General features: G+C 41.8%; 1 protein-coding gene across 3 annotated transcripts in view; it reads right to left on the bottom strand.

Moving 5' to 3' along the window:
• The window catches only part of lrrtm4l1 (leucine rich repeat transmembrane neuronal 4 like 1), an 86,242-nt gene that overhangs the window by 41,502 nt on the left and 26,175 nt on the right, over positions 1-18,565 (bottom strand). The window contains exons 2-3 of one of the 3 annotated variants that reach the window (XM_049603501.1): positions 7,901-9,531; positions 5,622-5,693 (exon numbers count right to left, since the gene is read on the bottom strand). In XM_049603501.1, the coding sequence (XP_049459458.1) occupies positions 5,622-5,693; positions 7,901-9,531 (1,703 nt within the window). Of the gene's footprint in view, positions 1-5,621; positions 5,694-7,834; positions 9,532-18,565 lie in introns of all 3 variants that reach the window. The other 2 variants (XR_007451664.1, XM_049603502.1) reach the window with 2 other exon arrangements.

Here is an 18,565-nt window from a genome sequence, read left to right as displayed (position 1 = left end):
TGTAACCCAAGCAAATAGTCAGCTGATAGATCACATGATTCCCTTCCATGCAACCAATTGGCAAATCTCATTCCAGGCGCCCTATTCAAACTGCTCTGGCCTGCCTACTGTTGCTGCTTCCTCTGCAAGCCGCTTTGAAAACTGCCTCCACCCCAGCTCCACTTTTTCATATTGTCTGACTTATCGATGTCATTTCTGTTTGTCATTGATGCTGCTCTGTTCTGTTCCCTGGGGGTCTTTGCTGCTGCTCTCTCTGCCTTAGGCTTTCCATGTAGGCGCATGGAAGGGCAGAGAGGTGTGCTCTAAAGTGGTCCTGACTGGACTGTCTATTTATGTCTACTACTCACACGAAGGGAGCAGAAATCCCAGAGAGTGAGTTTTACCTGGCACACTCTGACAGCGCACCAGTTGCTGTCTATCTATCAGCCATAGCATGCTAGTCAGCTTAGCCCGGTTTGCCAAGTCAGTCAAGCTCAACGATTTGTGTCGAACTGTATGCAGACACTGTTCAGCTGAAGTCCAGTGTTTCTGCAGAAACACTGCGAACATTTCATGTCAGAGAGCTTCACCTGAATGTGTCAATTTGCAGATCGAGACAAAAACAGACTGGAAGGCGAGTCCTTCTCCCCACAGCATTCAGACAGCCTCTCTCTGCTGATTTGGAAATGCTACAGGAGTGTTTACTGCTGCAGATATACTGCCACACTAAAATATGTGTAGGAAAGAATACTGAATTAAAGCAAATGCTAAAAAGTGTGTGAGCTCCACTATAATGTGCCTTCACATGTGCACTGTAGTCAGTCTGTTGCCTACAGCCTACTCTGTATAAACGAGCGGTAACTGCAGTTCAGGAATTATTAACAGGTCAGAGTCTTGTCAATCAATCAATCAATCAATCAATCAATCAATCAAAAAAGCAGTAATGAATTTAAAAAAAAAATCTATTATCATTATTATTACTATGAACAATATGCCAATATTTGAGTGGTGAGTTACTTTCACAGTAACAATTATGGACAATAAACCACTTTTACATATCAACATTAAAAATAAATCTACTTTTTTTGTTTTCTGTTTTTTACCTGCTGTATCTAAAATATACCAATTTTTGATACAGCAGATCAGCAGACCAATCACCTCGGTGATACCAAAACCTAAGTACATACCGAACCGGGAATTTTGTGTACGATTCCAACCCTAGGCATCATTAGTGAATACATTTTGGTGATTTCAGCAAACTGCCAGCATAGCTGCACACAACTTCAACAAGAGCAGAAGTCCAATCAGCCAGAGTAAATAATGACACCTGTCTGGTTTTTCAGGGGCTTTTAAGTTTGGAGTATCCAACCCCAAAGTGAGAGAGACAGTGTACTGTTCAAACTGTTTCCCTGCTGGGCTCTGACACCATTCTGTGTCAGCCCTGACAATACCTCACTGAATCCTAGCCACGGCAGGGTAAATGTGTTGTGTTGCCTTTTGTTCTTCCACATTGCCATCCGCAGAGACTGCTGGCGCTGCACAGAGCCATAATGAAAGGCACAGCCAGCTGCGCTGGCCAGCAAGATGGCACTTTCATCAAACTAAACCAAGCTTAAGCCAGCTTCTCAATTATTTAACGCCTGAAACAAGCAACAGTGTAGAACCCCCCCTTCCTCAACAAACCACCGCAGACGACCGTCAGTGATGTTGAAAAGGAGAGATTGTTTTTGAGATGATGAGATTTGGATTATGGTTATGTAGAGAGAGACAATACAGTGACGCTGATTGCTACAGAAATACTTGCAGCTTGAATAGAGAAACAGAACACCGATTTTGTTTTGTAGCAAAGTGAAGTCAAGCTGCGTACTGGTGCCAGATGTATGACTAACACAGCAGGCACAGCGCTGTGCACACTGCTGCCTGGGCCTGTTTCTAGGTCCTGAAATAAATCGGTATGTCATAAAGTAAATTTGTTTATGACATACTATATTATATTTAGCATAGAGCATGGAAGCTTTAAATTGATTATATGTAAACGGCAGGTTTGGAATATGTCTAATGTGTTCATATCTCTTTAAATATACATCAGACATTGTTTTCTTCCGATTCTACAAAGCTGAAAACTTGGATGCTACAGACTAATTTGGAATGTAAATAATCACAACATCTATTTTCTGCTGTGCCTGAGATTTTTTTAACCAAGTCTCTGTAGGATTGTGAAGCAGAATTGGATAAGTCTGAATTCAGAGAGGAACGTAATTTATTTTCTCCAACATTCTTCTCCCGTCACAAGATATATTTCCTGCGAATGCCACAGAGGTTACCATATCAGGGGCCAAACTCACACTTAATGAACTTTGCAAAACCTGGCAGATAATGAGAGGTGATTAATTTGGCCGGCCCACATATCAAGCAATGGATACAGACGTGTTTTTTTTTATTTCATGCACAGTGCACAGGCCCCACAGTTGATTATTCTGAGAAAACTGCATTTTTGATCCCTGGAGAGTAGTTCAGTGCTGGGTAGATGTCGCTGCTCAGGGACCTGCTTCTGTGTTTACAAAACCACATTCTTTAATGTGCATTCAATAGTTTCTGGATGACTGTGGAGTTCTACAGTGTGGCACATGCTAAATCAAGCTGTGGCACAAAATTGAGTGTTTCTCAGCAAACATGAATTTTTTTCAGTGAGAAATTCAAAACTTCTCCACCCAGCCATGGAGACATGAGTCATAGTTGAAACTGAGGAAGTATGCAAGTGGAATTGCTGAATTTATGAAAGGAGTCGAAGCTTTCTGCATGAATAGCATCCTAATTGGGTTTAGATTTAATATTGGTTTTGCCCCTTAATCACCATCGGACTGTACCTCTGTAAGTGCTCCTTCACTTGGAGAGAGCACCTCGAAGACAGTCCCAGTCCCTGATTGCTTGATTAGCTGCTGCCTTACTAAATCATGCGCATACAGATTGTGAGCTCAAAGGCGGAATAAAACATCTTCTTTCAGTTGTGCTTCGAGAAGCCGCAGAAATCAATTTGATCTCATAATATTGTTCTTTACCACTGTCTTTTCAAAATGCTCACACGCTACAAAAGCATGAATCATAATCCGTTGCAATCACAATGGTTCCACTATAGCTCTGAATGTTAGGGCTCATCATGTAAGTAAACTCGCTCTGTTGTAACTGTCAAGCTTTCCATCTCCTCACAGAGAACGAGGAAGGATGCAATAAAGAAAATTGCCATAACTGCAAGTAGGAGCTTGAGAACAATTTTACAGTGGACGTAAAAAAGATAAAAGCTGGAACTGCTCCATTGTCAATATCAAGAGATTTATGACTTATAAAGAGTGGGCTGACTTTGTTGACTTGCTTTATATTTATTTGACCTTCAAGTTGCCGTAACGCTGACAGATCCCACGGATAAAATATATCCTATGCTGTGCGTAATCAAATATATTGAATAAATACTTTCACTCTTGCAAAGAGACTTCAGTATTTTTCTTTACCTGGACACTGTTTGTCCATGTTTTGTGTCTAAGTGACTAATTGGGACACCTATTTTTGAAAGTAGTCCAGCATTGAGAGAGACCGTTTAAGCCACAGCGGTGAAACAGGCTGCGGTATAGTCCCTATGGGCATCTGTGCAATTCACATCCATTAAACGTGTTTGTTTGCCACTGACAGGCTCAGATTGCTATTAGAAGTGCCTGACAACATCACAGAAAAAACCCTACACAGACATTAAGTGCTTTTCCTTAACTTTTGCTGAGCCTGTCTGTTTCTAAGTGTGTGAACAAGTCTCACTCAAAGAGAAAGAAATCTTGTTCTAAAACCTTGCAGACTCTTCCATGTTGTCAAATTCAAATAAATATTCAGCCATGACACTGAACACTCTTGAGCAAGACTTGATCACAATGACAAAACAGACCAGCCAAAGGTTCTTTAGGATCTTTTATATAGTTTTATCAGACACTTCTAATTGAGCATAGTGTTAGTTCAGGCAGGACACATCTCAAACAGCCCAATCAACTGATGGAGCAGCTGACTGATGGAAGGGAGTCAGCTGATAGATCACATGATTCCTTTCTATGCAACCAAATGACAAATCCATTCAGAGTGCCCTATTTAAACTGCTCTGGCTTGCTGCTTCCTCTGCAAGCAGCTTTGCAACCTGACTCGACCCCAGCTCCTCCTTTTCATGCTGTGTCTGACTTATCAGTGTCATTTCTGTTTGTCATTGATGCTGCTCTGTTTTGTTCTGGGGGGGGGGCTTTGTTGCTGCTCTCCAGGGCAGGGAAGTTTGCTCTCTCTGCCTTAAAGGGATAGTGCACCCAAAAATGAAAATTCAGCCATTATCTACTCACCCATATGCCGAGGGAGGCTCAGGTGAAGTTTGAGAGTCCTCACATCCCTTGCGGAGATTCAAGGGCAGAGGAGGTAGCAACACAACTCCACCTAAAGGAGGCTTACAGCGCCCCAGATTCAAACGTCCAAAAACACATAATTGAAACCACGAAATATCTCCATACTGCTCGTCCGTAGTGATCCAAGTGTCCTGAAGCCTCGACATAAAAAGTTGTTTGGAAAAATGTCATTTGAACCCTGAGCTGCAGGCTACAATGAGGCTAAAAACAGAGTTCAAATGACATTTTTCCAAACAACTTTTTATGTCAGGGCTTCAGGACACATGGATCACTACAGACGAGCAGTATGGAGATATTTTGTGGTTTCAATTATGTGTTGTTGGACGTTTGAATCTGGGGCGCCATCAGCCTCCATTAGGTGGAGTTGTGTTGCTACCCCCTCTCCCCTTGGATCTTCGCAAGGGATGTGAGGACTCTAGAACTTCACCTGGGCCTCCATCGGCATATGGGTGAGTAGATAATGGCTGAATTTTCATTTTTGGATGCACTATCCCTTTAAGGGTTTCTACTTAAGCACATGGAAGGGCAGAGAATTGAGCTCTCTCCACCTTAGGCTTTCCATGTAGACATGTGGAAGAGGCTTTCTAGAGAGGCCATAGAACAGAACCATACTGTCAAATGTAATACTGCAAATGAAAATTTAGTTCTCTTTGACTGAAGTGTTCCTGACTGAAATAACAATCTGAGTGTGTCACTGGCAAAAACAGACACTTTTAATGGACGTAAATTGAAGGCTCTCAATTACCCTTTCCCAGCTGCGCCTGGAGCGCTCTCGCTCAAGACTGGAACATTTTCCAAAATTGTTGTCTCCATTTGTCAGTTAGACACAAAATCATGAGAAAATAGGGTCCAAGCTGAAAATACCCAAGTTTCCCTGAAACAGTTAAAAAAAAATACAGTAAAAGAAAAGCTGCAGTGAGGTACAGTATAATACCATTACTACATTATACAGCACAGGTTGTTCCGTAGAAAATAATCATTTCAAATATTTGTGTATGTTGCAAATGTTTTTCTTGTTGCCTTTTGTATTTTCCCAATAATGAGAAAATACAATTATAAGCCTGAAGTTCAGAATATACATATTGTTATGATAGCTTTGTTGGTAGTTTAATGAATGTCTTGTGGGTGTGGTTTAGGCAGCTGGTAGGAGGCATGGTCAGCACTAATGTCACACTTGGTGGTACGTGGTAATAACTCATTAGCCACTATAAGTCGCACCTGGAGGGAGAGCTGGTGAGGCCTTTGAGCTGAGCGGGCACGCCACGGGGGAGACGCCGGAGGCAAGACACTCTGAGGACAAAAGAGACAGCGTTTGACACGCCACCACGAATTATCCATGTCAATACACATTCACTCCAAACAACCAGGAAGAAGAGCGAGCTGGCCGACTGGTCTGATGGAACTACACCCTAGGAGTGTCCAGCAGAGCAGTCCGGTCCAAGCTAGTTGGTTGCAAGGAGCAAGAGCAGTGGCCTGGTAATGAGTCAACCACACACACACCCGCAGATAGGAGAGGTCACACTCACCCAGGGAAGTCCAGGCATGTTTCCCATGTCTAATGCAACACTAAGTTACGGGCTTACTAGCCTTAATTAATGAGGTTTCACAAGCCAGGTATAGCATAGCAGCGTAACAATATATTCAAAGTTTTGCACGTTCTGTCTCTGTTGTGAAAATTAATGTTACTTATTGTAAATTCCTGTAAATTACAGAGTCCTCCTGCTTGTATACAGAGCCCTGAATGTGCTAGGACCGAACTACTGCTAACTCCCTTGTTAACTCTGCGATCATCTCCTGTTAGTTCATTGGAGGTTCCCAGCAACAGCCAAAAGAAAATTGGGGATGAAGCCTCTGTCAGACCTACTACCTACAGATATCAGGGAAGTCAGTTTGCTAAATATTTCAGGAAGAAAGTTAAAAATGTATCGCTTCACTTGAGCCTATAACTAGCTATGACTTCCCTGATACAGGCCTGAAACTTTTTTTTTTTTACACTTTGCACTGCTGCAATTTTTAAAAACATGTTTTACTACATTTTTTAGAGCTTTATAATTTATGATTTTACAATTTTATGGTTTTAAGATTTATGGTTTTGCTTATATTGAGCAACGGTGGCTTTAAGTACTATATTTTCATCTAATATTTTGTTTTTTAATTGTATTTAATTACCCTTTTATATTGAATAGCCTTGTTGGCCTGCTTTATGCTCATTCTCTCTATTTTCATTTGAAGCACTCAGTGCATTGAATTCCCTTACTGTAAAAACTGTGTGCTGCATTCTTTGTATGAAAGGTGCTAGTTAAATAAAGTTTATTGTCATTATTATTACTATTAAGTACTTCTTTTTATTTCTTTTGAAACAAAATATTTAGCAAGCAGAATGTTTCAATTAACCTTTTCAACTCTGTCTGACTCTCGGTGAATCTGTCACAGGTGTGCATCCAAAGATGCTTCCTCAGATCGAACCAAGACGACCTGCAATTGCGAGCTGAGTGTAATTACCCTGGTTTATAAATATACTCCTTATCACAGCAGAGGGATCCACATTTAAGCCATATCATAAGCTTTGGGATTACCGTAGTGCCTCGCCTCGGTGCAGATTACCATAAATCTCCGTTGTTGCTGTTCCAGGGAAACTCAGTTTAACATGAAGGGCAGCTGCAGTGCACATCCATGCACAAGACCACACAGACCTTAGTGACCCATAATGGATGTTTAACCTTGTACTGAGCAAGTCTGCATGATCCACTTTTTAGTCGTATTAAACACCTCTCAAGCGATGTTTCTCTTCTCTCACTTCCCGATACACCTCATCCACCCCTACCATGATTTCTGCACAAATCGATAATGTTGTGTACAGAAAAGAGTTAAGGCAGTGTGGAAGTTTGCATGAGCAATACATAAAACAACGTATTCCTAGAGAAATCAGTTCTACACACAAATTAACCTTCAACTCTCCCCCAAACAAACACACACACACAGACACACACACATACAGTGCAAACACACGCCAAACATGTATGAGCCATGCCATGCTGATTTGGTGTGGTGTCTGCAAAATAGTTAGACAGTGTCCAATCATTCATGGTGCCTGAAAGTTGATATATTGTGAAGAACATTTGTGAGGCCTTGAACTGCAAATTCAATAGAGATGAATTCAGTGTTAAGGCCACACTCAATTAACCATAGAGCACAAATATTTGGTACTGCATTTTTGTTAAACTCTGGGCCTCTGAACCCATTTTGTAGATTGCTTTCTTTGGCTCACATTAATTATTTTCTGTTTTCCACATTAGAGTTTCTAAGGTAAAACCTGAATAATTGGAGACGTCTAACATTCAAATTCAAGCATGTTATGAACGAAGAATCAAGGATGCTTAACTGTGATTCAACAGTGTCTTTTTACAGGGCATACTTGATAAAGGATTTACCTCTCTGTCGAGCCTTTGTATTTTGATTTTGAGTTTTTATTTTTAGGCTGATGCGATGAATCATACCTCACACTCCCTGGCGCCAGAAATTGTGCATGTGCAGGAACCAGTGCCATTGCCTAGCACCTCCAATGCCTCTGGTGTGGCAGCAGGGTTGTAGCTCATGTAATACTCTTGGAGCTGGGAGCTCAGGTTCTGCTCCGGCTCAGGACTCTTTTTGCGACGCTTCCGCCCCACCATGGATCGCTGCTGCAGCAACCTGGTTGCACCGGGATAGCGCCGCCACAACACATAGATAATTGTCAAGATTAGGGACATGGTGAAGAAGAGTGCCACGCTGCCCACCACCACTTTGTGCAGAGTCATGTGCTCCAGCTCTGGGGGTGGTGGGAGAGTGGGTCGTACGCGAGGAATCGAGTCTCTTGGGTCTTTGCTCATATGCCCTGGGAAGGTAGGGTGAGGAATCGGTCGAGGTCTGAAAGGCGGGACAGGACCAAAGGTGTTGGCTGGTGGCAAAGGTGGAGAGCCGCTAGTGGGGGCAAAGGTTGGTTCACCGGTGGCTTCAGAAATGAGCTCTGACATTGGTGAGGGTGTTTCTGTCAGAACATAATCAGTTTCCTCACAAATACCATGGCTCCTTGTGGCTTCCATAATTTTTTCTCCCTGCAGATACTTTGGGCTGCTGCATATCATAGTGGTGTCCTTACTACCCCGAAAATTCCTCAACCAAGCTACAAGTGGGCATATGCCAGTTCCACAGTCCCACATGTTTCCAGCCAGGCTGATGGAGGTCAGTGAGATCCACGCCGACACTGCCTCCTGAGACACATTGGACAGTTTGTTGGACTCCAGGTTGAGGACTTGAAGGTTGGGCAAGCAGTGAAACACAGCAGGGTCCAGGGTCTGGATTTCATTTCCAGACAGGTCAAGTTTCTGCAGTGTATACCAAGTCCACGGGAGGCCCTGGTTAACCACCTTAATGCGGTTCCATTGCAAATAGAGTGATCTCAGATTGGCTAAGCGTGGAAACAGGAAAAAGTTGATCCGTGAGAACTGGTTGTGCTCCAGATGCAACTCCATCAGCTTCTGCAGCCCCAGAAAGGTGGTGCGGGTAAGAGCCTTGATTCGATTGTAGCCCAAATCCAAAAACTCCAAACTTCGGCACTCCAGGAATGCTCGGATCGGGATGTTGGAGAGACCATTTGAGCGAAGGTGTAGGTTCTGCAGTTTCCGTAAGCCATGGAATTGCCCCGGCTGCAGGATTTCCAATTTATTGTAGGACAAGTCCAGACTGCGAAGATTGGGAATTCCATGGAATGTTGAATTGTGCAGGGATGTGATCCTGTTGGAGCTCAGTATCAGCTCTTTAAGCCTGCGGACGCCCTGGAATGCTCGACTGTCAACAGCTGAAATCTGATTATGGTCCAAGTATATCCAGAGAAGCTGGCTGAGGTGAGCAAATTGATACGGTAGCAGGGTGTGCAGATCATTGTAGCGCAGGGAGAGGCCTTGGCAGCCTACTGAGATGTTTTCTGGGACATCTAAGAAGCCAGCCGAATCACAATGGACAGTTTTCCCCTCACATCGGCAGCTATTGGGACAGGTGCGCTCACCAAAGCTGAACAGCAGGGGAGCCCGTAGGAGGAGAAGGAGAGGAAAGAGGAGGTGTGTCAGTCGTCCATCACACAGCAATGGACCTATAAGAAAATATGAGAGAGAAGAGGAATGAGAGGAATGTAGGGATTTTTACAGAAGTCACATTTTCAGGTGTTATATTAGAAAAGGCCAGAGACAAATAAAAAATTCTGTATCCTTTGTGAAGCAAAGGAATTCACAACCTTTTGAACAGATTTAGAGATCATTTAAAGTTTTTTCTTAAATAGTAAAAAAAAGAGCTGAAGCATATGAATAGAAAAACTAGACAGAAAGCTCAGGTGATTTAAATAGCAAAATAATCTTTAGAAGTAAGTCATGAAAGCTTACTGCAAAATACTGACTTTAACAAATGGCCGCTGCAGAAATGCAAAGTGACAATTTGCTGCTTTTGTCCGACCAACAGTCCAAAACCCAAAGACTCATTTATTATCATAAATGAGTGAAAAGCAGCAAATTCTCACATTTAAGAAGCTCAAACCAGTATTTTTTGGACATTTTGGCAGAAACTATTAATCCAGTCTTCAAAATAGTTGCAGATAAACCTTCGATCAACTTATGAATGAATCGACTAATCGTTGCAGTTCTATACCCTTCCATACTGCTACTCATTCTTAAAGCAGCTGTAGCATGAATCATAATCTATACTTTGTGTACCAATCTTTTCTCTCTTCCTATGATCATGGAATAACACTGGTTTCTGCAAATGTACACTTATTAAGATGATGCTCCCCTTAAACATTTTTATATGCTGACCAAAGACTTCTCAAGGATGATGAACATCTGGGCAAACATTCTACTTATCTGTCAAGGGTAATCACACAGAGAGACACGGTGCTTAATTCTAAAACAACCAAGAACTCCACAGAGTTGAGAACTTTCAAAGGACCATATGAAAGTGCTGTTTCTCAGGAGAGGCACAAGCCCCCCCACATCATTTGCATGAACCCTTTGATCCCGATGTTGATGTAAAAAGGGAAATGGTTGCATTTTTCACTTTGTCAAAGAAAAATCCAGCGTCTTTTCTACCTTACAGTGAGACATGCTGTGATCGTTGTCTGCACTCTCCATCTCCTATTTCTTAGAAAAGCTAGACCTCACCCTTCCCCACCCCAAGAGGTTTTCACAGTTCCCTATCCACTGGAATATACACTGTATGTTAAATATAAAAAGGAGACTGGGATAATGGCAGTCCAGAATTCCATTAAGGGTTACGGCCCTCCAGGGCCTTGACCTTGGCAGATATTTCTCATTTTTTCCAACAAAATTCACAGAAATACAAAGGCTTGAAGGTTCCATTAAGAAAAAGTTCAGAATTACCACGTTTTCTTAGAAGTTCTCCTTACAATTAAGACTGGATCTTTGTAAAGATAAAAGTTATTCACAAAGCATCTTAGCCCTTAAGAGAACTGCTTTGGTGAAAAACTGTTAGGAGTAGGGGGAGGACATTTAAGAGGCTTAAGAGTTTCTTTAGCAGAGGAAGAAAATGGCAGAAAGACAAAGAGGTAGGAGAAATGATGCTGAATGACAGTGAGTTAATGAAAGGCTACAGATTAGAACGTGCTGGGATAATGTTTATGGTTACTCATTAGAGATACGCTCACATCTCCCATCCAACGCAATTACATCACAACCCCAGAAACAAAATGATCACAACACTAACATATTTGGCTACTGGAAGAACCATCAGTGCAGCAGTGATGACTTGAGTCTGTGTCAACTTTCATCAGCAGGATGATCATGCTAACAGTTACAGCACTTTCAGTGCCTCATATTGTGCCGCAGTTCATTTAATTTCCACTGGACATCCACACCTTCCAGGGTCACAAAAGGACAACCAATCACATCATTGAAATGAATGTATCACACCAAGCAATGGGGTCAACCACACCTCCGCACTAAGGTAGAAGTTTCTGTCTCCCTCTTCGTCAAAGTTGCTCTGAGAATTTTCCTAAACCACTCCTATGGTAAGACTCCTGCAATCATTTTTTAGGCATTACATTAGGGGTATTCTTAGGCCCCGGTAAGACAGAGCAGGTGGTCTGTATAAAAAATGGACAGGTGGAGGGTACTTGTCTTGGCTCTGATTAAATGTGGGAGGCTGTTCCCAAATAATATGTTGGTCACAAGAAAAAGAGATCCACAAGGATATATGAGACCCTCAGAAAGAGAAGGAATCGCAGAGTGCTACCAGCTGATCCAGGAACTTTCTTCGGATAATGGTTGCTTCTAAGCTTATTTTAGGATGAGTTGGGGATACTTTGACAATCTGCTGTCAATCCATCCATCCATTGTAAAGCACTTATCCCTCTCCCCAACAACGCTTTCCAGCTCGTCCTGGGGGGACCCCCGAGGCGTTCCCGGGGCAGGTGAGATATATGATGTCTTCAGCGTGTACTGCATCTGCCCTGGGGTCTCAGAACACCTCTAACAGGAGGTGCCCAGGAGGCTCCTCCTGAACCACCTCAACTGACCCCGGTGCGAAGGAGCAGCGGCTCTACTCCAAGCTCCCTCCGGATGTCCAAGCTCCTTACTTTATCTCTAAGGCCGAGCCCAGCCACCCCACAGAGGACACTAATTTTGGCCGCTTGTATCTGCGACCTCATTCTTTAATTCAGTCGTTCAGTCATTACCCATGGCTACAACCATAGGTGTGGGTTGGGACGGCTCAGCTCTCTCTCTTCATCACAACGGTCCAGCACAGCGCCCGCATCACTGCAGATGCTTCGCAAAACCGCCAAGACCCCGAGATACTTGAACTCCCTTGCTTGGGGCAGTAACTCACTCCCAAGTTGTGAGTTCTGCTGTCAATGGTTTGGCGTAATTATGGTTGGTAAAATGTTAGAAAGTAGTTGAGACTACAGTTTGCTCAGATTAAGTTAGCATAATTCAAACTGTGCACAGTGTTTTCCTTACTTGTTATTGCCACGACAAAAGGCTCGTCTTTCATTTTATCGGAATCAACAATGGGTAAAAACGCTTATAATGTTGAGCACTCTTTTCGTCTCTGAGTTTTTCAGTTTGAGGCTTTCAAGTCAAAAGTGCAGCATGGAATAATGTGAGGTGCTCAGCAACGCAAAAGCAGCACGCAAAATGCTTCACTTTCACTGAAAACCTCAAAAAGCCACCCGAGGCTGTTAAAACGCAGGGGCCTTGAAATGTTTGTGAATACGGCTTCAGATGTGATCTGTCTGAAATTGCCTGATCTTTATCTGTCAGTCTTGGTGGAACCTGTATTGATCAAGTCTATGAATATAAATATCTTGTAATCTGGATCAATGGCAACCTTACCCTTTAAAATCCATGCAAATGCAACGACTGACAAATTACAGGTTCTGCTGGAGGGTGCTTCTAACCACACCGTGTGACCAGTCAAGGACTCCTGGCACCTTTTTTTTTTTTTTACGTTGTCCTACAATTTTAGGACAACCCAGCTGGACAATGATCCTCAACATACAGGCAAGGCGATCAAGGCTTTTTTTTTTTTTTTTTTAATGGCAGACGAGTGGAATGCTCTTGACCATCGGAGTCCGTCACCTGATGCCAGCACCTTCAAATTAAAGCTGACAGCTGGCCCTTTTAACCTTAAAGTCTTGTTTGATTTCAGATTCTATACCCTGCAGTGGACAGCCAACCCGTTAGAAGATGTGTCACTGTCCTAATATGCTGTGACGGCCCTATATGTCAAGGGACACATCCTTGACCCAGGGCTCTCATCTGGTCTTGCTCTGACTAATGCTCAGACTAAGGATATTCATATTGTACTTTTACCTCCCCGCAGGCACCTCTCTGCTCTCTGTTCGGTTTTGCAGCAGCTGCTTCCATGTTAACAACCACAGATTTGACAATTAACAATAAGAAGCTTGTCTACAAAGGCATAAAGGATGTTAATTTTGTTTGGACAGGCTGAGATGGCAATGGTTCTGTGAGTAGGAGGTAGGTGAGGGCAGGGATGACGAGCAGCATTGTGGAGATGTATAAAGCAGTAGTTACAGCAGGTATCCAATTAGGTTTTTTATATTATAGTGGGTTTCAAGGTCTAGTAGTTTTTAATAATAAATGCTGTCACAGGTATGGGGTTTTTAATTTGAGTGGTGGAGAACTATCATTTGTTGAATTGCTAAGATTATAATTGCGTATGCGTGTGTGTGTGTGTGTGAGTGATTGTTAAACTCAGAGAGAGATAGCGAAATTATTTCTTTAAATGGGTTATCCGGTGCACGGCACATTTGCGCTTGTGTGTAGGAATACAGAAGCACAATAGTAGAGAAAATGTAGTGCCAGAAAGGGCTGTGTGATGGCAAGGTAAGGTGGTTTTTTTTTTTTTTTTTTTTTACGTTACTCTGTGTCCGTACTGGTATTCCTGTTTGTTTCTCCAAACTTGGGGCTTGATGAGCATCATCTACTTTTGTTAATACACTGACCAAACTATCACTTTACAGGTCCAAATTGTAGGATTTAGGGCAGAAATGGAATATATTTTAATAAGTAAAGTAAAGTAGTAGTTGTAGTAGTTATATAGTAACATAGGTAAATAAGAATCGTCGGAATGAGCCATCCATATCTACACTAGAAGCGGTTCTTCTCCACGGAGGCCGCAGTGTTGCATCACCATGTTTCCACAGTAGCCCAAAATGGACAAACCAAACACTGGCTCTAGACAGGGCTTTTCAAGTTTCCGTGTTCTCCTCGGCCACTGTAGTCGACAGCCCCTCTGCAACAAGCTGAACAGCGATGAACAACATCTTTCAAATGTGAAACTGCTTTATTCAGTGTTTTTACAAGCTTAACTCCCCAGCTCTGTTTGTTCTGGAGAGGAAGAGACATCTGCGGATAATTCGGCTCACAGTAAAACCCTCCTGATTGTCTAAATCTTAAGTTATCAGAGAAGAAAGGTGAGCACACACTAGCAGATGCTAGGCAGGGGAACCCAACAGCGTTGGAGACACACTGATTGTTATGTGAAACTAATTTATTCTGTGTTTTTCATGATTTAATTCACCTGCTCTGTTTGTTGTCGGAGATGAAGAGACTTCTGCAGATAATTCAGCTCCTGGTAGAAACCTCCTGAACAATGAACACTGACGGAATCCTAACCAGGAGTTCAGGAGTTCAATTTCAGCTTACCATTAGATGCCACTACACACGGCTCCTTTAAAGGTTAAAAATGCACTCGATGTTTAAAGTATTTCAGGACATCATGAGCTGCTGGTTGATTTCTCTCTTCGGGTATTTTTAGTCTTCTCTTCAGTTAAAGTTTCCTCCCCCTATTTTTACTGATTGGATTTTTTGTTAATAAAGTGCTGTTATTGCACCAAGCTCTGGGCTACAAGTCTCTGCATATATTATATATGAACAAAGAATACCTTCACCTATCTCTTCCTGTACACATGGGTTGCCAATATGAGAAAACACATATTGACAGAACAAGGAAATCATATTCCTCATGATTAAACATTAGCATTGATTCATGCATATTAAAACATAACTTATGAACAGTTGACCTGATGTTAGCTGCCCACGGACTGTGCTTGGCAGGAGCTATGTGTACAGCACACACATTGGTGCAACTATACTCGTGAGGACCCTCACTGACATACTGCATTCCTTAGCTCCTATATCCGTAGCCATTATTACCACATACATATTAACCTAGACCTGATACTAACATCAGGCATTAAAACAAGACTTAACATTTAAACAAACAGCCCTTTGTGGAGGTAGGGTCTGGACAAACTGTCCTCACTCTCCAAAAATGTCCTTACTCTCAAGGTCTGACACACAAATTGGTCCTAAAAGTACAAGTGCACACACACAAACCCCAAATGTTGTGATTTGTTTGGCATATGCATAGCAAGTGACGATTTGACCTTGAACAAGGTTTGTAAAATGACAGCGAGCCAATGACGTAAATATAAAAACAGAAATGCATCAGCTTGCTGGCAGAAAGTGCTACTCCGTATACATAAGTTTTGAAGAGACATATTGCTTTCCAGAACTCTGTAGACAGACAGACAGACATTGTTAGACATAATCAGACAGAAGGAGGCAACAGTAATGATGGAAAATTGCATGACTTGACAATGCAAATTCGTAAATTTGCACATCCTGTGCATTCTTGTCATTTTATATTCACATTGATGAGTCCTTAGAAAGCTGGCTTCAAGGCAAGACTCCAGAACAGAACTATTTTACAAACAGAGAATCACTTGTCTTTTCTCAGTGCTGACCTGCTGTTGCACTTTAGGCTGTAACTAAAGAAAAAATCCCTTCATCCGTTGTCTGAAATATACAATGCAGAGGACATTATTATGCATCATTATGCCACAACTACGGGGGTGTCACACAACACTGTGACAATTTCATGCTAAAGAGGCAGCAAACATGCACTGTCCTCCTTGATCTGCATAAATCACAAGCTACCTGTGTGTCACTATGCTATACTTCAGTACAGGCAGGTTTGTTTTTAGCCAAAAAATATGAACTTTTGACTTTTTCATAAAAGGATGTTTTATTTATTTTACTTCAATTATTTAATGTTTGTTTTAAAGCTACCAGAAACCCAAATCCACAGCAGCCTTCAAACTGTTATTTGGGTTATTATGTACATAATAGTAAGCATCTGAACAGTATTGCAAATTTTGACGAATTAGGGTCGGCTGATGTGGAGAAAATCAAACATCACAAAAATGTTTGACCTAATACCTCAACATCCATATTGTGATGACTCTTGATAATCATCAGTGATGTGGATATAACGACTAAAGCCCTATTCAGACGGGATTAGTTTAACATGGAGACATGGGGTAAAGTAATTATTACCAAGGATTTTAGTCCCATCCGAACGTGCCATGTCTGTGATCATTACGGATAATGTCAGTAAAAATTACAGCGACTTTTACCTTCTGTAAAATGGTCCAGAGAAAACACCTTGGGTATATTAATCCCGTGCGATCGCGATCCTCTGAAAAAATGTATGTAAATATTTCGTCACATCCTGCTAACAACCATTTTTCTGCACTTACAACTAGTTTTCCGCATTTTTTCGATGATTGAGGTGCTTGAAGAGGCATTCAGTGTTGTCGGCAGTTGTGAAAGTGGACATTCTTCTAATGATCGCATAGCCCTACGTGGGAGACCAATCAAAACGGTCGAGAAGAAAGCACTTTTCAGAACCACAAGACTTCTGGTTGTGTTAGGTAGGCCTAATATAAATCGATATTGCTAATCTTTGTGTACACACAATCCTGATCATGGGCAATATTTCATATTGGGCTAATAAACGTAACACAGGAAGCAACGTAGCACACACATGTCGAGAGGAAGGTGACACCAGGGTGCAAACTGAGTTACCACTCCCATCTCTGGTAGAATTATGGAGATTTCTTGTCCTGTGTGAATCGGAAATTTATATTACAGACATCCTGTCATAAACTGACATTAGTCCACATCCCTATGTAAAACTTTTCCTGTCCAAATAGTACTTAAGTGGGTAAAAGCAAATCATAGACCAGCTAACACAGTCTGGTAAATTCAGAAAATTCCATTACTTAAATGGAAAGCAACCTCTACAACCTGAAAAAGATTAGGGCTGCTCCTGACTAAGACTTTTCCCAGTCCATCAGTAGTCATCATTTAGGGCCATTAGTCGACTAGTTGCCCGCCTGTTCAATATTTTGGGCGGGTCAACACAATGGTTTGAGTTGAAGGTGTGAGAAAGAATAGTATCAGTAACATTGTTAACACTGTGCTACATTACAGAGAAATACAAACCGTACTAATGAACCTTCATTAATATAGGCCTATATTTTATCTACAAGTGCACGTCACACACTGAGCGAGCCGCCTGTTAATGACGCTGTCAGTAAAGCAGTATCCTCTCAAAGTTCCACAAGGTAACCAACTGATCACTCAGTATTTTAGCTATAATTAGTTCCATCATGCTTCGCCATCTTCTCTTGCCAAATTGTAGAATATGACACGTCTGCTGATGTCATCTCAGTTCGCACTTTAGTTCTAGGAAAACCTGCCTTTTTTTTTTTGGTCTAAATGCCCTGAAGAGTTTAAAATATGGTACAGGAACTATAACTGTTCCATGTTGGTGGAAAAGGGGTATCTGTGGTCATTTGGAGTCTCACCCTAATCAGTACTTAGTTAATTTGAGCGACAATTTGCAAGTGAAGGTCAGGGGGCCTCCTGACACTGTGTCTGATCCGTCCGTTTGGTGATCCATCCAATATGACAACATGTCCATATTTTATTTTCCTTCTGCAGTGCATCCGGAGAAACCATCAGCCCCATGTTCTGGTAAACTGTGGTGGAGTCATCCACACAAACTCCAATTTATGTAGCGCTCACTCCCCAGACCGATTCAAGAATTTCACCCAGAAAGCTATGGGTTTTACATAACGGCTATGTCTCCCAGCTGGAGCTGTATCCTCTCTCCCTTTCCAGACATCACATCTCTAATGTTCTGAACATGGAGATTAATAATGTAAATTGCTCACCATCACTTAACATAAGCTATATGTTATATGTAACTGATGTATTAGAGAGATGTCCTGTGATGATGATGATGTGATGAGATGATCTGTGTTTAATGTGGGTTTTCTAATAGTTATCAATGTTTATTGTCACCATGATTTTTTGGATGCTTAGTGAGACATTTAACCTGGATACCATATGTATTTTTACTATTTCAAGCCATCTTTTCAGTGACTTCAAAGTTTGTACTCAAGCTATTAATATTTCCTGCAGGCTGCATTGTGTCTGGGGTGGAACAGTAGGTTGTTTGGGGCTTACAGTTAATATTTATTAAAATTGCATGGAGGGAAGTTGAAAGCGGCAGCCTAAGTTCCTAAATTAGGGCACATGTTCTGGAGCACACCACTGTATAAGCTTAATGGATCTGCCCCAATTACATCTGTCATGTAATGAGTAAAAAGCACTCAAAGAGGATGTACCTCTGCTGAAGCTGAATACACAGTCCTCTGAATTTGTGATTTTAATAATACAAAATGTCAACAAATTATTGATGTGTATCTAGAATAGCATCAAAATAAACAGTGATAGACAGCT

This window comes from Epinephelus fuscoguttatus, linkage group LG18, assembly GCF_011397635.1.
Source record: "Epinephelus fuscoguttatus linkage group LG18, E.fuscoguttatus.final_Chr_v1".
In the NCBI taxonomy this organism is placed as follows: domain Eukaryota; kingdom Metazoa; phylum Chordata; class Actinopteri; order Perciformes; family Serranidae; genus Epinephelus; species Epinephelus fuscoguttatus.
This window is presented reverse-complemented; position numbering and strand designations above follow the sequence as displayed.